Consider the following 21,738-nt stretch of genomic DNA (forward strand, 5'->3'; position numbering starts at 1 on the left):
ACCTACCCACATCCTCGTTTACCCTCTCCACCTGCCCATTACTCTCGGGGTGAAAACCAGAGGTCAGGCTGACCGAGACGCCCAGACGCTCAATGAACGCCCACCAAGCCCGGGACGTGAACTGGGGACCCCGATCAGAAACAATGTCTTCAGGCACCCCGTAGTGCAAGGAAGACGTGAGTAAACAGGGCCTCCGCAGTCTGTAGGGCCGTAGGGAGACCGGGCAAAGGGAGGAGACGACAGGACTTAGAAAACCGATCCACAACAACCAGGATCGTGATGTTACCCTCTACCACATAGAGGTGTGTGGCCCCCACCTCCATGGGTTCAGGCTCTGCCTCAGGACAACCAAAGGAGGGAGGTGAGTGGCGAGGGGGACACCGACGCTCCCGAAGAAGGTTATCCAGACGGATGGCCATCGCTATGAGAGCATCAAAGGATATGTGGTCATCCCAACTCCGTCTGGACCTCTTTGCGCAGTCAACTGAGGAATAGAGTTTGGAGAGCCGGCTCATTCCATCAGCCGAAGGCTGCCACAGTCCGAAAGGTGATGACATACACTGCAGCAGTCTGGGCACCCTGCCGGAGTTGGAAAAGTCGCTCACCTCCCTCTCTGCTCTCTGGAGGATGGTTGAAGACCGCACTGAACAGAACATCTCATAGGAACCCAGCTCCTCCTCTCTCCCAGGCGGCCGTAGCCCACTCCACAGCAGGGAAATGATTGGGACAACCTTGGACCTCTAGGTAGTGGGGGCTCCCGTCTGATAGGAAAAAATAGAGAGCACTGTAGTCAAGGTGGTTGTGGACTAGATGACCCTGTTCCTCGACCGTCTGGAAGATGGTGTAATTATCTACTGCTTCCATCATTTCTGAGGCAGTATTCTGTAACGAAGACGCAAGGAGTCAAGAAGCAGCTGCAGGTGGTGAGTTTAATAACAAAACCAACGCTTTACAAAACCAGCGCAGTGTCTGGACATGATAACAGAACCAATACTGCCTGATAACTGAGGTTGGTGAGGGCTATATGAAGGGAGAGTAATCAGTTTGGTGATGAAGTCTAGGTGTGCCTAACGATAGGGAGCAGTGGTGCGCAATGATAGTTGCCAGGTGTAAGCAATGTGGGTTGCCATGGCCGGTGGTTAGAAGACTGGCGACGTCGAGCGCCGGAGGGAGGGAGCAGGAGTAGGCTTGACAGCATTATTACTTTTCTAAACACCAAACACCAAAGTCCTCTCTGTTAGTAATGTGTGAGTGACCGACAGGCCGTGGGTTCCTTTGTGAGAAAGATGGCTGTGGAGACCATTGAGGTGATTGGATCACATCTCCTCTTTCATTTGTACAAAATAAGGCCATGTTCACAGTGGGGAGGGCAGATGGCACTCACTCACCCAAGCCAAATCAGGGATTGTTTTTATGCCATGGGACATTTCTTGAAATACTCTCTTTGATTGACCCTCTGTATTTGTATTGGGCTGACCGGTCTGATTTCCCCTCATGCTGTGAGCCTGTCTAGTTTCTTGGAAAATGGGAGGTATTTCTAGGTAGGGGATGACCCATGCTGCTAGGACGGGATAATAGTGAATGCATGGACTCTGAGCGAGGCAAGGCGAGAACGCGAGGGATTGGTCTGGTAGGGAGGAGGAGGGGGCTGGCTGTCAGCAGGTGATGGCTGATCGCTGAACATCACTTATGCCGAATTGTGTTTGTGGTGGGATTAATGGGAAACTGTAATCAAAATAACAGTCATGCATGCATGTAATGATAATTCACCCACTCAGACTCTACATACTGAATTACAATTGTTGGCAGAAAGTGGGAAACGTTGGTTTCGGAGACGTAAAGTGAGAGTATCAATCAATCAATCAAATTAATTTATATAGCCCTTCTTACATCAGCTGATGTCACAAAGTGCTGTACAGAAACCCAGCCTAACACCCCAAACAGCAAATGCAAGTGGAAAAACTCCCTAGAAAGGCCGGAACCTAGAAAGAAACCTAGAGAGGAACAAGGCTATGAGTGGTGGCCAGTCCTCTTCTGGCTGTGCCGGGTGGAGATTATAAAAGAACATGGCCAAGATGTTGAAATGTTCATAGATGACCAGCAGGGCCAAATAATAATAATTACAGTGGTTGTAGAGGGTGTAATAGGTCAGCACCTCAGGAGTAAATGTCAGTTGGCTTTTCATAGCCGATCATTCAGAGTATCTCTACCGCTCCTGCTGTCTCTAGAGAGTTGAAAACAGCAGGTCTGGGACAGGTAGCATGTCCGGTGACCAGGTCAGGGTTCCATAGCCACAGGCAGAACAGTTGAAACTGGAGCAGCAGCACGACCAGGTGGACAATGTGGGTTGCCATGGCCGGACAGCAAGGAGTCATCAAGCCAGGTTGTCATGAGGCATGGTCCTAGGGCTGTGTGTGAGTGTGTGAGTGTGAGAGTGAGAGATTTTATTCACACAGGACACCGGATAAGACAGGAGAAATGTTCCAGTTATAACAGACTGACCATAGCCCCCCGACACATAAACTATAGCATAAATACTGGAGACCCCACACCACTAGAGGGATCTTCAACCACCTATCCTGAGACAGGGTTTCAAATATGTTTATTGAACACACACAAGAATGGTGTATAGGTATAAAAGACAGGTATACAATTCTTATCTAAACATAAAAGAGCAGACAGGAACAACAAGAACCAGAGTTCTGGGTGCAAAACAAATAATACAAAACACGACATACAGAACAAGGACAGGTAGAAAGAAAGAGGGCAGATGCCACCCCCCCACTTATTCCCCCCTATTCCCCTCCCGACTGCTCGGGTGGTAGGGCCAGCACATGCTGCCCAAAGGTAGATTAAAATATTACAATTGAGAGTGCGTTAAAAAGTACATATTCACAGCGTCGGCTGGTCCAAGTAGGAGAGGAAAGGCTGCCAGATTTGATCAAATGTTGATAATTTATTGTTCAGAATATATCTAATTCTTTCTAAGTGTACAGTGTTTGCCATAATTTGGTAGAGGGCGCTTCCCTCCTTTTCCAAAACAACAAGATTAGTTTTTTTTGCCGAAACGAGACTGTAAGAGATTAGTTGTTTTTGGGGGCTGGTTAATCCGTTTAGGGAATCAGGATTATCAGAGGCGGGTCTTGGTCTATTGAAGTCTCCAGAACTTCAGAGAGGATCCTAAAAATTCCACACCAATAACCATGCAAGCTAGAGCATAGGGCAAAGCAGTGGAGTAGCGTACCCTGCCCTGCGTAGCCTGACATTTATCACATGTAGGGGATGTATCAGGAAATATCCTATGCAGTTTAGTTTTGGAATAGTGCAATTCTGTGTAATACCTTGAATTGTATGAGACGATGTCTGGAGTTAATGGAGCAGGTGTGTGGATATACTCCAAGATATCTTCCCAGTCTGCAACCCAAATGTCAGTCCCTAGTTCTTCCTCCCATTTTGCCTTAATGGCATCTGTAGAAGGTGTGCTAACAGATTGAAAAGCATCATATAGACGAGATATCAGTTTATCTGAGGTGGGGCATATTTTTATGCATCCGTCAAACATGGAAGGTTTAGCATTCACAAATTTTGGGAGGTGTTTTCTAACGTAGTCTCTAATTTGTAGGTATCTGAAAAAGTTACTTCTGGGAAGATTATAAGTTTCCCTCAGCAACTCAAAGGAAGCAAAGGTCCCTTCTATGTATAAATCCCCTATGGTACTTATCCCCAGCTCTCCCCATCGCTCAAAGGTGTTATCAAGGTTAGAGGGGGCAAAGGAGGGATTCCTGGCGACAGGGAGCATGAATGACATTGGTCTAAGCTCAAAGTTGACTTTAATTTGCTTCCAGATTCGGACTGTGCTATGTATTATAGGATTGTTACAATAAAGTGACATCTCCAGATTGACAGGAGACAGAATCACAGCACCAATAGAGAAGGGGTGACACTCCTCACGCTCCATACTAAACCAGCTGGATGACGGAAGTGCGTCATCCAACAGAAACGTAACAATGCAGAGGTTAGCGGCCCAGTAATAAAATATAACATTTGGGAGAGACAATCCTCCTTCCATCTTGGATTTACAGAGGTGTTTTTTACCTATCCTGTGTGTTTTATAATCCCAGATGAAAGGATTGATAATTGAGTCCAGTTGTTTATGAAAGGATTTAGGTATGAATACTGGGATGTTCTAGTATAGGTAGAGCAGTTGTGGGAGGAAGTCCATTTTAATGGCATTAATTCGTCCTGAGCAGAGAAATTGGGAGAGTTCTCCAAAAGTGTATGTTTTGCCTTGAGTTTTTGCATCAGAGAGGGGAAATTCTCCTTAAATCAGTGGTTTCACTTTGAACTAACGTGAAAGTGCAGCATTGCATCGTTGCCTTCTGACCTGATCTTTATTTCATTATCTGGATAGAAACTATTCTTTGATAATTATTAAGCTTTAGTGATAAAGTGAAAGGTAGAAGCTTAAATGAGCGGTAAGCTAATAACAATGAATAAAAAAAAAACACTGTATATGTTTATTTGTTCTATATTTCAGTAACAAGAAGCTTCGGACGCCTCCCAACTATTTCATCATGAACCTGGCAGTGAGTGACTTCCTCATGGCCGTCACACAGTCCCCCATTTTCTTTGTCAACTGTCTCTACAAGGAGTGGGTGTTTGGAGAAACAGGTACTTTTACCTTCATTCCATAAATGTGGTAAAATAACCGCATCAGATCAATTGTCATAATTGAAGGCTTCAGCTACTTTGGTATTTTGAGATGAATTATGCTGTACACACCGAACAAAAACACTCACCAAAGTAATTCTGTGGAAATTCCATCTCTGAGATTACTAAGATTGTAAGATTTCTGTTATCTGTTATCTGTCTCTGTGAAATGATTAATGCTCAGGCTGTAAGATGTACGCCTTCTGTGGGGCCTTATTTGGGATCACCTCCATGATCAACCTGCTGGCTATCTCCATTGACCGCTACATCGTCATCACCAAGCCCCTGCAGGCCCTCCACTGGACCTCTAAACGCCGCACCTCCGTCGTCATCGTCATAGTCTGGCTCTACTCGCTGGCCTGGAGCCTGGCGCCTCTCATGGGGTGGAGTGAGTTCCCTCCACTAACACCGCCCTTTTGGGTGCCAGTTTTCTGACTGTTTCTACTCTCTTGCCAACTCCTTATGGAATTGTCATACCATGTTTTGCTAGACAATGACACCAGTGGAGTTGGCAAGAGCCCAAACAGATCTGGGACCAGGCTAGCAACCGTTTAAACCATTGTTCCTATCCAGGTTCCTATATCCCGGAGGGCCTGATGACATCCTGTACGTGGGATTATGTGACCTCCACACCAGCCAATAGGAGCTACACTCTAATGCTATGCGTCTTTGTGTTCTTCATCCCTCTGGGTATCATCTCTTACTGCTACCTCTGCTTGTTCCTGGCCATACGCACCGGTAGTAGGTGAGTTGGTACATTCACACACATAGACATACAGTTGAAGTCGGAATACTACATACACTTAGGTTGGAGTCAATTAAACCACTCCACAAATTTCTTGTATAGTTTTGGCAAGTCGGTTAGGACATCTAATTCGTGCATGACGCAAGTAATTTCTCCAACAATTGTTTACAGACAGATTACTTCACTTATAATTCACTGTATAACAATTCCAGTGGGTCAGAAGTTTACATACACTAAGTTGACTGTGCCTTTAAACAGCTTGGAAAATTCCAGAAAATTATGTCATGGCTCTTAGAAGTTTCTGATGGGCTAATTGACATCATTTGAGTCAATTGGAGGTGTACCTGTGGAAGGCCTACCTTCAAACTCAGTGCCTCGTTGCTTGACATCATGGGAAAACCAAAAGAAATCAGCCAAGACCTCTGAAAAATAATGTAGACCTCCACAAGTCTGGTTCATCCTTGGGAGCAATTTCCAAATGCCTGAAGGTACCACGTTCATCTGTATAAACAATAGTACTCTAGTATGAACACCATGGGACCACGCAGCCGTCATACCGCTCAGAAAGGAGACGCGTTCTGTCACCTAGAGATGAGCATACTTTGGTGTGAAAAGTGCAAATCAATCCCAGAACGACAGAAAAGGATCTTCTGAAGATACTGGAGGAAACAGGTACAAAAGTATCTATATCCACAGTAAAACGAGTCCTATGTCGACATAATCTGAAAGGCCGCTTAGCAAGGAAGAAGCCACTGCTCCAAAACCACCATAAAAAAAGCCAGACTGGTTTGCAACTGCACATGGGGACAAATATCGCACCTTTTGGAGAAATGTCCTCTGGTCTGATGAAACAAAAATAGAACTGTTTGGCCATAATGACCATCATTATGTTTGGAGGAAAAAGGGGGAGGCTTGTAAGCCGAAGAACACCATCCTAACCGTGAAGCACAGGTGTGGCAGCATCATGTTGTGGGGGTGCTTTGCTGCAGGAGGGAATGGTGCACTTCACAAAATAGATGGCATCATGAGGTGGGAAACCTATGTGGATATATTGAAGTAACATTCTAACTTCAGTCAGGAAGTTAAAGACAGGGAATCTTTACTCTGATTAAATGTCAGGAATTGTGAGAAACTGAGTTTAAATGTATTTGACTAAGGTGTATGTAAACTTCTGACTTCAACTGTATACTGTACTTATATATACACACACACACGCATGGACACAAGCACGCATACACACACTCATATGCACTCACACACACCATCAAAACACAGATCCAGATGATGGGGCCCTCTGATTGTCTATCTTCCTCTGACACCCTGAACATCCCCTCTCCAATACCCACAGAGACATGGAGAAGCTGGGCAGTCAGGTAAGGAAGTCCACCCTGATCCAGCAGCAGTCCATCAAGACTGAGTGGAAGCTGGCCAAGATTGCCTTTGTAGTCATCATTGTGTATGTGATGTCCTGGTCTCCCTACGCCTGCGTCACCCTCATCGCCTGGGCTGGGTAACTATGGTGTTACATATGAATTTGAATGGGGTTCAGTTCCCATATCACAAAGTGTTTCAGTAGGAGGGCTGATCTCGGATCGGTTTTGCCTGTTTTTCGATAATTATGAATACGATTACATGGACGGGGGTATCTGATGAAATATGGCGCTGTCCTGGGTGGCGGCCGTTTTGCAAGTGCCAATCCAACTTTGCTATTTTGTGATTCTTTTGTTGTTAATTTCTACTTAATTTTTTCCTTTCTTACGACCCGACAAGAACTTTTGAACATCAGATCTGCAGTTATTTACCTCAATTCCTGCTTCAACTTCAACTCATCTGCCCTGGGCTCTTTCTCTAGATCCGACCCAATTTACGGGCCAAGAGGAAATGCAGACGTTACAGAGGCAAGAGGGGGGATCCTGGAGAGATGAAGGGTGAACTGGCCACCTCCTCAGCCCATTCTACTGGCCAATGTACAGTCACTTGATAATAAGATGGATAACCTCCAATCGCGGATTTGCTACCAAGGGGACTCTGCTTTTCTGAAACATGGCTCTCGGACCCCCCATGGCTATCCAACTCGATGGATTCTTAATTTACCGTGCCGACAGGTAGAGGAGTCAGGGAAATCGAGGGGGGAGGGGTTTGCCTCTTTCTCAACAACAACTGGTGTGCTGACCCAAGCGTGATGGAAGTGCCCATTGTTCACCCGTCTTGGAATACCTGATGGTCAAATGCTGACCATTTAACCTCCCGAGGGAGTTTTCAGCTGTTATCATGACTGTTGTATGCATTCCACCTCAGGACAAGAAAAATAACAAGCTGGCACTTAATAAAGTGTATGAGGCTACAGTATAACCAAGCAGGAAAACATCCAGAAGCTGCTCTTCTGGTTATGGGTGATATTAATTCCGTGTCCTTAAGACACGTGATGCCCAACTTCCATCAACACGTCTCCCTCACGACTAATGGCGATAAAGTCCTAGACCACTGTTATTCTACCTACAAGCAAGCATACAAGGCCCTCTCTTGTCCACCATTCGGCAAATCAGATATTGGCTCCGTACTCCTGCTTCCTGTCTGCAAGCAGAATCTCAAACAGGAATTACTTGTGACTCGCGCCACTGAGAAATGGTCTCCAGAATCAGAGATTATGCTCCAGGACTGTGTTTCAGGACTCTGCCGATAACGTCAATGAGCTAACCACCTCCATCACCAGCTTCATTAGGAAATGCATAAGCAACGTTGTCCCCACAGTTAAGGTTTGCTGCTTACCCAATCAAAAGCCCTGGATTAACACTGAGGTTGGAGCTAAACTAACGTATAGGGCTACCGCGCACAGTGCTATCGCAGACAACCCTGAGGCTACGGCAGACAACCCTGAGGCTACGGCAGAGTCATCAAATGTGCAAAAGGACAATATAGGAATAAGGTGGAATCATATTACACAGGCTCCGACACCCGCCGAGCGTGGCAGGGACTACAGTCCATTATGGATTACAAAGGAAGACCCAGCCATGATCTGCCCAACGATGCCGCTCTACCAGAGAAACTTATACACCCTTTGACAATAACATGTGTCGGGTGTGAGAGCCACCACCAACCCAGAAGATAGGGTGATCGTGCTCTCTGAGGCAGACGTGAGTAAAGTCTTTATTCAGGTCTATACCCGCAAGGCCGCGGGCCCTATGGTATTCCAGGGTTTGTTGTCAGAGCATGTGCAGAACAGCTGGCAAGTATATTCACAGTAATTTTCAACCTCTCCTCATCCCAGTCTGTAATCCCCATGACCGCCATCATTCCTGTTCCCAAGAACTCATTTGTAATCATGAAGTACTTTGAGAGGCTGGTTATGCACACATCAACTCCCTCATCCAAGACACCCTAGACCCACTTAATTTGCATATCGCCCCGACAGATCCATAGACGACACAATCTCAATTGCACTCCATACTACCCTCACCCACCTAGATAAGAGGGATACGTATATATGTGAGAATGCTATCCATTGACTACAGCTCAGCGTTCAACACCATTGTCCTCTCCAAACTCGTCACCAAGTTTAGGTCCCTGGGACTGAAAGTTCTGGCAACACAACTGTGGTAGGCCTGATCATCAGCGACGATGAGACAGCCTAAAGGGACGTCGCTGACCTGGAAGTGTGGGCCCGGGAACCACAACCTCTCCTCAACGTCAGTAAGACCAAGGAGCCGATCGTGGACTACAGGAAACGAGGGGGCGGGCAAGCCCCCATCCACATCGATCGTTAGACTCCAACCAACCAAGCCATAGACTGTTCGCTCTGCTTCCTCATGGCAAGCAAGCAGTACCGGTGCATCAAGTCTGACACCAACAGGCTTCTGAACAGCTTCTGTCCCCATGCGATAAGACTGCTAAATAGCTAATGAATGTGTAAATTAAAACTTGAAACTTAATCCTACATCAGCACTCTGAGATGCTTTATGAAGCCCAGATCTAGTTGTGGAGATGCTTGAGCAATGGTTAGAGGGCATGTGATCTGGACATTATGAAGGATCAGGGGTCTTGAAAATGTTTTTCTGACTGTTGATTCAGATATGTAGTTGAGGATTGGACTGTAGTTTCTGCAGATCTTTGGTTAATGCAGGAAAATATGGGATACATTCATTCCGAATCCCACAAATTATTTTAAAGTGAGGCTTGGATTGGTTCGAAATGGCAGGCACCTATGGGTTGACGAGGTGAGTCTGTTTTGAGAGTTTTTAAACGCTGTCAGGGTCAGAGACAGTTTAAATAGATGTTTTTTTGAGTTTTGTGTGGGGAATGTACTGTACGTACTGCAGCGAGAGTAGAGGTGAAGAGAGTGGATGTGAAGTGATGGAGTGCAGTCTGTCGGAGAGGAGGGATAATCAAGCATATGATTCCTCCTGCTCACTCCACAACACCTTTGGGTCACTGCCGAGCCATACGAACAGGCTGCACAGGAGCCAACTAGGCAGGCAGTGCAAACAGACACCCACTGACTGACCAAGGCACAGACAGGCGTGGACTGACGCATGACTGACCATCCGCTGACATACTGAACAAACACAGAGTTCAGACTCCAGTCTTCTATTTAGAGGGTGGAAGCAGAGCAGAACAAGTTACTGCCAAATGTCCGTAAGACCTGAGGAGGTTCGATTACTTTATCTGTGAAGCTTGTAGTGTCCTATAAATGTTACCTCTCCTTTCAGCTATGGAAGTGCCCTCAGTCCCTACTCCAAGGCCGTCCCTGCTGTCATAGCCAAAGCCTCAGCCATCTATAACCCCTTCATCTATGCCATCATCCACTCCAAATACCGGTGAGTATAGTCGTCTTAATGTGTCCCTCCCCTAGGTTAGAAAACACAATTTTATCTACTTTCCTAACCGTTCATAACCTACGGTTGTTTTGGCAAGTTGCCCTAAGGGATCCTTTGGTGTGATTGAACTTGGCCATCCAGATTGGACTCCTACAGGGCATTATGAAAGTACTCAGACCCCTACGACTTTTTCCACATTTTGTTACGTTACAGCTTTATTCTAAAATGTATTAAATAGTCCCCCGCCCCCTCATTAACCTACACACAATACCCCATAATGACAAAGCAAAAAGGTAAAAAGGTAAGTTTACAAATAAACTGAAACATCACATTTACATTCACATTTAATACATTTGCATTCAGACCCTTTACTCAGTACTTTGTTGAAGCACCTTTGGCAACGATTACAGCCTTGATTCTTCTTGGGTATGATGCTACAAGCTTGGCACAGATGTATTTGGGGAGGTTCTCCCATTCTTCTCTGCAGATCCTCACAAGCTATTTTCAATCAAGTCATAGAGACATCACAAAGATGATCAATTGAAACAGGATGCACCTGAGCTCAATATCGAGTCTTCTAGCAAAGGGTCTGAATACTTACAAAAAGAAGGTATTTCTGTTTTCGTTTTGTTTTTCATTTGCAACAATTTCTAAAAACCTGTTGTCGCTTTGTGGTATTGTGTGTAGATTAATGAGGAAAAACATGTATGTAATCCGTTTTGGAATAAGGCTGTGATGTAACAAAATGTGGGAAGAGTCAAGGGGTCTGAATACTTTCCGAATGCACTGTATAACAACTGACTTGTTACATCTGACTTTGGTTATGACAATAGGGAGATTTGGTGTACTATATGCTTGATGTTGTATCCCTCCTTCCTCTTGCCTCTCTCCTCCTTTTACCCTCTCCTTTCCTATCTTTTTTGTTGACTCTCCCATACAGAGACACTCTGGCAGAGAAGGTTCCCTGTCTGCACTGCCTGGCCCAGACCCCTAGGAAGGACTTTATCTATGTGTCCAACAGTGAGTCCTCCTTCAGGGACTCCATGCTCAGCAGACAGTCCTCCACCTCCAGGACAAAGTTCCATAGAGTGTCCTCTATGTCCACCGAAGACACAGTGAGTTAGTGTGCTTCTGTGGGGTTGGAGGGTAGGGTTGGGGGGTAGAGGGGTGGTAGGGGTAGAGGGTAGAGTGGTGTAAGGTAGAGGGGTGGAGGGTAGAGGAGTGTAGGAGAGGGGTGGAGGGTAGGGGTTGAGGGTAGGGGTAGAGGAGTGTAGGAGTGGGGTGGAGTGTAGGGGTGTAGGAGAGGGGTGGAGGGTAGGGGTAGAGGAGAGGGGTGGAGGGTAGGGGTAGAGGGGTGGTGGGTAGGGGTAGAGGGGTGGAGGGTAGAGGTAGAGGAGTGGGTGGTAGGAGTGGAGGGGTTGAGGGTAGAGGTAGAGGAGTGGGTGGTAGGAGTGGAGGGGTTGAGGGTAGAGGTAGAGGAGTGGGTGGTAGGAGTGGAGGGGTTGAGGGTAGAGGAGTGCGTGGTAGGAGTGGAGGGGTTGAGGGTAGAGGTAGTGGAGTGGGTGGTAGGAGTGGAGGGGTTGAGGGTAGAGGTAGAGGAGTGGGTGGTAGGAGTGGAGGGGTTGAGGGTAGAGGTAGAGTGGTTTAGTGTAGAGGAGTGGGTGGTAGGAGTGGAGGGGTTGAGGGTAGAGGTAGAGGAGTGGGTGGTAGGGGTAGAGGGGTTGAGGGTAGAGGTAGAGGGGTAGGGGGTAGAGGTAGTGGGGTGCAGGGTAGAGGTAGAGTGGTTTAGTTTAGTTTAGAGGAGTGGCGGGTAGAGGTAGAGGAGTGGGTGGTAGGAGTGGTTGGGTTGAGGGTAGAGGTAGAGGAGTGGGTGGGTGGGTGGTAGGAGTGGAGGGGTTGAGGGTAGAGGTAGAGGAGTGGGTGGTAGGAGTGGAGGGGTTGAGGATAGAGGTAGAGTGGTTGAGTGTAGAGGAGTGGGTGGTAGGAGTGGAGGGGTGGAGGGTAGAGGTAGAGGAGTGGGTGGTAGGGGTAGAGGGGTTGAGGTTAGAGGTAGAGGGGTGGAGGGTAGAGGTAGAGCGGTGCAGGGTAGAGGTAGAGTGGTTTAGTTTAGTTTAGAGGAGTGGCGGGTAGAGGTAGAGGAGTGGGTGGTAGGAGTGGTGGAGTTGAGGGTAGAGGTAGAGGAGTGGGTGGGTGGGTGGTAGGAGTGGAGGGGTTGAGGGTAGAGGTAGAGGAGTGGGTGGTAGGAGTGGAGGGGTTGAGGGTAGAGGTAGAGGAGTGGGTGTGTGGTAGGAGTGGAGGGGTTCAGGATAGAGGAGTACGTGGTAGGAGTGGAGGGGTTGAGGGTAGAGGTAGAGGAGTGGGTGGTAGGAGTGGAGGGGTTGAGGGTAGAGGTAGAGGAGTGGGTGGTAGGAGTGGAGGGGTTGAGGGTAGAGGTAGAGGAGTGGGTGGTAGGAGTGGAGGGGTTGAGGGCAGAGGAGTGGGTGGTAGGAGTAGAGGGGTTGAGAGTAGAGGTAGAGGAGTGGGTGGTAGGAGTGGAGGGGTTGAGGGTAGAGGTAGAGGAGTGGGTGGTAGGAGTGGAGGGGCTGAGGGTAGGGGTAGAGGAGTGGGTGGTAGGAGTGTATGGGTTGAGGGTAGAGGTATAGGAGTGGTTGGTAGGAGTGGAGGGGTTGAGGGTATAGGAGTGGGTGGTAGGAGTAATCAATCAATAAATCAAATTTTATTTATATAGCCCTTCGTACGTCAGCTGATATCTCAAAGTGCTGCACAGAAACCCAGCCTAAAACCCCAAACAGCAAGCAATGCAGGTGTAGAAGCACGGTGGCTAGGAAAAACTCCCTAGAAAGGCCAAAACCTAGGAAGAAACCTAGAGAGGAACCAGGCTATGTGGGGTGGCCAGTCCTCTTCTGGCTGTGCTGGGTGGAGATTATAACAGAACATGGCCAAGATGTTCAAATGTTCATAAATGACCAGCATGGTCGAATAATAACAAGGCAGAACAGTTGAAACTGGAGCAGCAGCACAGTCAGGTGGACTGGGGACAGCAAGGAGTCATCATGTCAGGTCGTCCTGGGGCACGGTCCTTGGGCTCAGGTCCTCCGAGAGAGAGAGAGAGAGAGAGAAAGAAAGAGAGAATTAGAGAGAGCATATGTGGGGTGGCCAGTCCTCTTCTGGCTGTGCCGGGTGGAGATTATAACAGAACATGGCCAAGATGTTCAAATGTTCATAAATGACCAGCATGGTCAAATAATAGTAAGGCAGAACAGTTGAAACTGGAGCAGCAGCATGGCCAGGTGGACTGGGGACAGCAAGGAGTCATCATGTCAGGTAGTCCTGGGGCATGGTCCTAGGGCTCAGGTCAGTTGAAACTGGAGCAGCAGCATGGCCAGGTGGACTGGGGACAGCGAGGAGCCATCATGTCAGGTAGTCCTGGGGCATGGTCCTAGGGCTCAGGTCCTCCGAGAGAGAGAAAGAAAGGAGTAGAGGGGATTTTTTATTTTATTTTATTTTTATTTCACCTTTATTTAACCAGGTAGGCTAGTTGAGAACAAGTTCTCATTTGCAACTGCGATCTGGCCAAGATAAAGCATAGCAGTGTGAACAGACAACACAGAGTTACACATGGAGTAAACAATTAACAAGTCAATAACACAGTAGAAAAAAAGGGGAGTCTATATACAATGTGTGCAAAAGGCATGAGGAGGTAGGCGAATAATTACAATATTGCAGATTAACACTGGAGTGATAAATGATCAGATGATCATGTACAGGTAGAGATATTGGTGTGCAAAAGAGCAGAAAAGTAAATACATAAAAACTGTGGGGATGAGGTAGGTGAAAATGGGTGGGCTATTTACCAATAGATTATGTACAGCTGCAGCGATTGGTTAGCTGCTCAGATAGCTGATGTTTGAAGTTGGTGAGGGAGATAAAAGTCTCCAACTTCAGCGATTTTTGCAATTCGTTCCAGTCACAGGCAGCAGAGTACTGGAACGAAAGGCGGCCGAATGAGGTGTTGGCTTTAGGGATGATCAGTGAGATACACCTGCTGGAGCGCGTGCTATGGATGGGTGTTGCCATCGTGACCAGTGAACTGAGATAAGGCGGAGCTTTACCTAGCATGGCCTTGTAGATGACCTGGAGCCAGTGGGTCTGGCGACGAATATGTAGCGAGGGCCAGCCGACTAGAGCATACAAGTCGCAGTGGTGGGTAGTATAAGGTGCTTTAGTGACAAAACGGATGGCACTGTGATAAACTGCATCCAGTTTGCTGAGTAGAGTGTTGGAAGCGATTTTGTAGATGACATCGCCGAAGTCGAGGATCGGTAGGATAGTCAGTTTTACTAGGGTAAGCTTGGCAGCGTGAGTGAAGGAGGCTTTGTTGCGGAATAGAAAGCCTACTCTTGATTTGATTTTCGATTGGAGATGTTTGATATGGGTCTGGAAGGAGAGTTTGCAGTCTAGCCAGACACCTAGGTACTTATAGGTGTCCACATATTCAAGGTCAGAACCATCCAGTGTGGTGATGCTAGTCGGGCATGCGGGTGCAGGCAGCGATCGGTTGAAAAGCATGCATTTGGTTTTACTAGCGTTTAAGAGCAGTTGGAGGCCACGGAAGGAGTGTTGTATGGCATTGAAGCTCGTTTGGAGGTTAGATAGCACAGTGTCCAATGACGGGCCGAAAGTATATAGAATGGTGTCGTCTGCGTAGAGGTGGATCAGGGAATCGCCCGCAGCAAGACCAACATCATTGATATATACAGAGAAAAGAGTCGGCCCGAGAATTGAACCCTGTGGCACCCCCATAGAGACTGCCAGAGGACCGGACAGCATGCCCTCCGATTTGACACACTGAACTCTGTCTGCAAAGTAATTGATGAACCAGGCAAGGCAGTCATCTGAAAAACCGAGGCTACTGAGTCTGCCGATAAGAATATGGTGATTGACAGAGTCGAAAGCCTTGGCAAGGTCGATGAAGACGGCTGCACAGTACTGTCTTTTATCGATGGCGGTTATGATGTCGTTTAGTACCTTGAGTGTGGCTGAGGTGCACCCGTGACCGGCTCGGAAACCAGATTGCATAGCGGAGAAGGTACGGTGGGATTCGAGATGGTCAGTGACCTGTTTGTTGACTTGGCTTTCGAAGACCTTAGATAGGCAGGGCAGAATGGATATAGGTCTGTAACAGTTTGGGTCCAGGGTGTCTCCCCCTTTGAAGAGGGGGATGACTGCGGCAGCTTTCCAATCCTTGGGGATCTCAGACGATATGAAAGAGAGGTTGAACAGGCTGGTAATAGGGGTTGCGACAATGGAGGCGGATAGTTTCAGAAATAGAGGGTCCAGATTGTCAAGCCCAGCTGATTTATACGGGTCCAGGTTTTGCAGCTCTTTCAGAACATCTGCTATCTGGATTTGGGTAAAGGAGAACCTGGAGAGGCTTGGGCGAGGAGCTGCAGGGGGGCCGGAGCTGTTGGCCGAGGTAGGAGTAGCCAGGCGGAAGGCATGGCCAGCCGTTGAGAAATGCTTGTTGAAGTTTTCGATAATCATGGATTTGTCGGTGGTGACCGTGTTCCCTAGCCTCAGTGCAGTGGGCAGCTGGGAGGAGGTGCTCTTGTTCTCCATGGACTTCACAGTGTCCCAGAACTTTTTGGAGTTGGAGCTACAGGATGCAAACTTCTGCCTGAAGAAGCTGGCCTTAGCTTTCCTGACTGACTGCGTGTATTGGTTCCTGACTTCCCTGAACAGTTGCATATCGCGGGGACTGTTCGATGCTGTTGCAGTCCGCCACAGGATGTTTTTGTGCTGGTCGAGGGCAGTCAGGTCTGGAGTGAACCAAGGGCTGTATCTGTTCTTAGTTCTGCATTTTTTGAACGGAGCATGCTTATCTAAAATGGTGAGGAAGTTACTCTTAAAGAATGACCAGGCATCCTCAACTGACGGGATGAGGTCAATGTCCTTCCAGGATACCCGGGCCAGGTCGATTAGAAAGGCCTGCTCACAGAAGTGTTTTAGGGAGCGTTTGACAGTGATGAGTGGTGGTCGTTTGACTGCGGCACCGTAGCGGATACAGGCAATGAGGCAGTGGTCGCTGAGATCCTGGTTGAAGACAGCGGAGGTGTATTTGGAGGGCCGGTTGGTCAGGATGACGTCTATGAGGGTGCCCTTGCTTACAGAGTTAGGGTTGTACCTGGTGGGTTCCTTGATGATTTGTGTGAGATTGAGGGCATCTAGCTTAGATTGTAGGACTGCCGGGGTGTTAAGCATATCCCAGTTTAGGTCACCTAACAGAACAAACTCTGAAGCTAGATGGGGGGCAATCAATTCACAAATGGTGTCCAGGGCACAGCTGGGAGCTGAGGGGGGTCGGTAGCAGGTGGCAACAGTGAGAGACTTATTTCTGGAGAGAGTCATTTTCAGAATTAGTAGTTTGAATTGTTTGGGTATGGACCTGGAAAGTATGACATTACTTTGCAGGCTATCTCTGCAGTAGACTGCAACTCCTCCCCCTTTGGCAGTTCTATCTTGACGGAAGATGTTATAGTTGGGTATGGAAATCTCTGAATTTTTGGTGGCCTTCCTGAGCCAGGATTCAGACACGGCAAGGACATCAGGGTTAGCAGAGTGTGCTAAAGCAGTGAGTAAAACAAACTTAGGGAGGAGGCTTCTGATGTTGACATGCATGAAACCAAGGCTTTTTCGATCACAGAAGTCAACAAATGAGGGTGCCTGGGGACATGCAGGGCCTGGGTTTACCTCCACATCACCCGTGGAACAGAGAAGGAGTAGTATGAGGGTGCGGCTAAAGGCTATCAAAACTGGTCGCCTAGAGCGTTGGGGACAGAGAATAAGAGGAGCAGGTTTCTGGGCATGGTAGAATATATTCAGGGCATAATGCGCAGACAGGGGTATGGAGGGGTGCGGGTACGGCGGAGGTAAGCCCAGGCACTGGGTGATGATGAGAGAGGTTTTATCTCTGGACATGCTGGTTGTAATGGGTGAGGTCACCGCATATGTGGGAGGTGGGACAAAGGAGGTATCAGGGGTATGAGGAGTGGGACTAGGAGCTCCATTGTGAACTAAAACAATGATAACTAACCTGAGCAACAGTATACAAGGCATATTGACATTTGAGAGAGACATACAGCGAGGCATACAGTAATCATGTTGAATTGGGTGAGACAACGTTCCCAATGTTGAATTGGGAAAGCTAGCGAAAACAGTGGGTGAGACAACAGCTAATCAGCTAGCATAACAACAGCAGGTAAAATGGCATTGACTAGGCAACGGGGCCGACAGATAAAACAAACAAGCAGAATGGAGTACCGTGATTAATGGACAGTCCAGCATCAGCTATGTAGCCAAGTGATCAGAGTCCAGGGGCAGCGGTGGATGGGGCAGGGGGGCTGGACTGGCGAGTGTTATCCAGGTTAGAAAAAACTAACAATGACTAAATAGCTTGGGATGAGGGTAGAGGTAGAGGAGTGGGTGGTAGGAGTGGAGGGGTTGAGGGTAGAGGTAGAGGAGTGGGTGGTAGGAGTGGAGGGGTTGAGTTTAGAGGTAGAGGAGTAGGTGGTAGGAGTGGAGGGGTTTCAGGGTAAAGGTAGAGGAGTGCGTGGTTGGAGTGGAGGGGTTGAGGGTAGAGGTAGAGGAGTGGGTGGTAGGAGTGGAGGGGTTGAGGGTAGAGATAGAGGAGTGGGTGGGTGGTAGGAGTGGAGGGGTTGAGGGTAGAGGTAGAGGAGTGGGTGGTAGGAGTGGAGGGATTGAGGGTAGAGGTAGAGGAGTGGGTGGTAGGAGTGGAGGGGTTGAGGGTAGAGGTAGAGGAGTGGGTGGTAGGAGAGGAGGGGTTGAGGGTAGAGGTAGAGGAGTGGGTGGTAGGAGTGGAGGGGTTGAGGATAGAGGTAGAGTGGTTTAGTGTAGAGGAGTGGGTGGTAGGAGTGGAGGGGTTGAGGGTAGAGGTAGAGGAGTGGGTGGTAGGAGTGGAGGGGTTGAGGATAGAGGTAGAGTGGTTTAGTGTAGAGGAGTGGGTGGTAGGAGTGGAGGGGTTGAGGGTAGAGGTAGAGGAGTGGGTGGTAGGGGTAGAAGGGTTGAGGGTTGAGGTAGAGGAGTGGAGGGTAGAGGTAGAGTGGTTTAGTTTAGAGGAGTGGCGGGTAGAAGTAGAGGGGTTGAGGGTGGAGGTAGAGGAGTGGGTGGTAGGAGTGGAGGGGTTGAGGGTAGAGGTAGAGGAGTGGGTGGTAGGAGTGGAGGGGTTGAGGGTAGAGGTAGAGGAGTGGGTGGTAGGGGTAGAGGGGTTGAGGGTAGAGGTAGAGGGGTGGAGGGTAGAGGTAGAGTGGTTTAGTTTAGAGGAGTGGCGGGTAGAGGTAGAGGGGTTGAGGGTAGAGGTTGAGGAGTGGGTGGTAGGAGTGGAGGGGTTGAGGGTCGAGGTAGAGGAGTGGCGGGTTGAGGTAGAGGGTTGAGGGTAGAGGTAGAGGAGTGGGTGGTAGGAGTGGAGGGGTTGAGGGTAGAGGTAGAGGAGTGGGTGGTAGGAGTGGAGGGGTCGAGGGTAGAGGTAGAGGAGTGGGTGGTAGGAGTGGAGGGGTTGAGGGTAGAGGTAGAGGAGTGGGTCGTAGTAGTGGAGGGGTTGAGGGTAGAGGTAGAGTATAGAGAATAGATGTCTCATGTTGCCAGGCATACAGAAAGTCTGGAGTCAAGTCTACAAAAACAGAAACATTCAAATGCAACAATGTACTGCATTCTGTACTGCAATCTGTTATTTTGTAAGTATGTTTCTGAGAAAATGTATTAAAATGTTGATCACAAAAAAGAAAAACATTGTAAAGCACAGTGCTCTAGAGCAGTGGTTGCCAAACGTTTTATAGTCCTGTACCCCTTCAAACATTCAACCTCCAGCTGTACCCCCTCTAGCACCAGGGTCAGATCACTCTCAAATGTTATTTTTGGCCATCATTGTAAGCCAGCCACAAACACACTATACGATACATTATTAAACATAAGAATGTGTGTGAGTTTTTGTCACAACCCGGCTCATGGGAAGTGACAAAGAGCTCTTATAGGACCAGGGCACAAATAATAATCAATAATTTAGCTCTTTATTTAGCCATCTTACATATGAAACTTTATTTGTTCATCGAAATTTGTGAATAACTTTGTGAATAACTTTGTGAATAACCACAAGTTACTGAGAACGGTGTGCTTGAAAGTATACACATAACTCTGCAATGTTGGGTTGTATTGGAGAGAGTCTCAATCTTAAATCCTTTTCCACACAGTCTGTGCCTGTATTTAGTTTTCATGCTAATGAGGGTCGAGAATCCACTCTCACATAGGTACATGGTTGCAAAGGGCATCAGTGTCTTAACAGCACGATTTGCCAAGGCAGGAGACTCTGAGTGCAGCACTATCCAGAAATCTGGTAGTGGCTTCTGATTAAATTACATTTTCACAGAACCGCTTGTTGCAATTTTGTTGAGGCTCTCTTGTTCAGATATTGGTAAGTGGACTGGTGGCGGGACATGAAACCGATAACGAATCCAGTTGTTTGTGTCGTCTCTTTCGGGAAATTACCTGCGTAATTGCACACCCAGCTCACTCGAGAGCTTCACTGCAGTGTATATCACATTTGACATTGTCCGTAAGCTTGAGTTCATTTGCACAAAAAAAATCATACAATGATGGAAAGACCTGCGTGTTGTCCTTGTTAATGCAGACAGAGAAGAGCTCCAACTTCTTAACCATAGCCTCAATTTTGTCCCTCACGTTGAATATAGTTGCGGAGAGTCCCTGTAATCCTAGATTCAGATCATTCAGGTGAGAAAAAGCATCACCCAGACAGGCCAGTCATGTGAGAAACTCATCATCATCCAAACAGTCAGACAAGTGAAAATGATGGTCAGTAAAGAAAACTTTAAGCTCGTCTCTCAATTCAAAAAACGGTGTCAATACTTTGGCCCTCAATAACCAGCGCACTTCTGTATGTTGTAAAAGCGTTACATGGTCGCTGCCCATATCATTGCATAGTGAGGAAAATAGTTCAGGGGCCTTGCTTTAATAAATAATATCCGCGGCAGCAGGAAGAATGAAGTACTCCACAATAGTATGTGGTTTGCCTGTCCCAGCCACTCGGTAGCTCACCATATAAGATGCTTCTAGCCCCTTCTTATTAATGTTATCTGTTTTGCTTTTATACATGTCTTACTACTCAAAAGTCCTCTTTTTTTCCCGCTCAAAAAACTCCTGTGGCTAATTTTTCAAATTGTCATGTTTCGTTTCTAAATGTCTGCGCATGAGTGAAGGTTTCCCGCAAGAAAATAACGGTTAATGTGATTGGATGTTAATTATTTGACTAGGCTACCTGTATTTTTCATTGTCTTGTTATTTCGCTGAACACTAGATGGATTAATTTGATTTTTGGCAGTGAAGCAAGGCTACTCAGGCGATTTAAAAAAACTCACCCAAATGTATAGCCCCGTTGGAAAATATAAATGTACTGTTTGAAAATGTGAAGGGAAAAAAAATGAAAAAAATCGTTCACATTTTTATTGGGCCTACCCCCGGAAGCATTGCGCGTACCCCTGTGGGTACACATACCCCAGTTTGGGAATACCTGCTCTAGAGAGAACTGGACTAAACCATCACGTGTGAGATCTTTTCACTACGTTACTATGTAAACAATATCACAAGACAAATACCATATAATGGAGCAGTATTAAGATGTATTCTCCTAAACTGATTAAAGCTGCGAAAGGTGAAATAGCCCCATTGGCTGCCCCAGGCACATATGTTACTGTTTTTGTTTTGAGATGAACATCCAGCTTCATGGTAAAAAAAAAGGTTGTACAGTCTGCTGTTCTATCTCACGTGTAATGATGTCTGAGGAGAAAAACAGTGCTTTAGTTTGAAGTAACGTCTTTGTTGTAATATAGCAAACAGTGGCAGTTTCACCGCTATGGATTCCAGCATTATGACGTGTCTCATGCGTCATTGGCGTAACACACAATAACTTTACTTTGTGTTTACATGCTGAATTAGAGCTCAGCTGCTGAGTGAGGACAAAGACCAAAATGCCTTCTAGGTGCCAAGACAACTCCCTGACACACCCCAGGGCTCTTGACTAACTGGCTAACACACACATGCATCCAGCAGCACACCAGGAGCTCTGGGTATGATGCTCTGATGCGGTGTGTGTTTGCTGTTGTGGACCCATCGGAGAGGTCTGTAGGGGAAATGGGTGTCCTTCTGAGCCCCTTCAGAGCTGTGTGTCCAGTGGTCCACTGGTCTGGGGAGGGTGCCCTGGGCAGATTCAGCACTACTGTACCTGCCGGTTCCACTTTAGACCGTCTGGAAGTGCTAAGTCTGCACAATCACAGCTGAACAGCAGGAGGTCTATATTCTGGACCTCCTACATATGGACCTACTGGACCTCCTACAGTTCTGTCCAAACACAAAGGACCCCCAAAAAAAACCTGGTTGACTTGG

General features: G+C 47.4%; 1 protein-coding gene across 1 annotated transcript in view; it reads left to right on the forward strand.

Annotated features, from left to right (window-relative positions):
• The window catches only part of LOC118388012 (melanopsin-B-like), a 53,725-nt gene extending 43,452 nt beyond the window's left edge, over positions 1-10,273 (forward strand). The window contains exons 3-7 of the mRNA XM_035776875.2: positions 4,538-4,671; positions 4,895-5,098; positions 5,284-5,455; positions 6,804-6,965; positions 10,162-10,273. Coding sequence (XP_035632768.2) covers positions 4,538-4,671; positions 4,895-5,098; positions 5,284-5,455; positions 6,804-6,965; positions 10,162-10,273 — 784 coding nt within the window. The remainder of the gene's footprint in view (positions 1-4,537; positions 4,672-4,894; positions 5,099-5,283; positions 5,456-6,803; positions 6,966-10,161) is intronic.
• The last annotated feature ends 11,465 nt before the right edge of the window (positions 10,274-21,738 follow it).

Source organism: Oncorhynchus keta, chromosome 9 (genome assembly GCF_023373465.1).
Source record: "Oncorhynchus keta strain PuntledgeMale-10-30-2019 chromosome 9, Oket_V2, whole genome shotgun sequence".
NCBI lineage: Eukaryota > Metazoa > Chordata > Actinopteri > Salmoniformes > Salmonidae > Oncorhynchus > Oncorhynchus keta.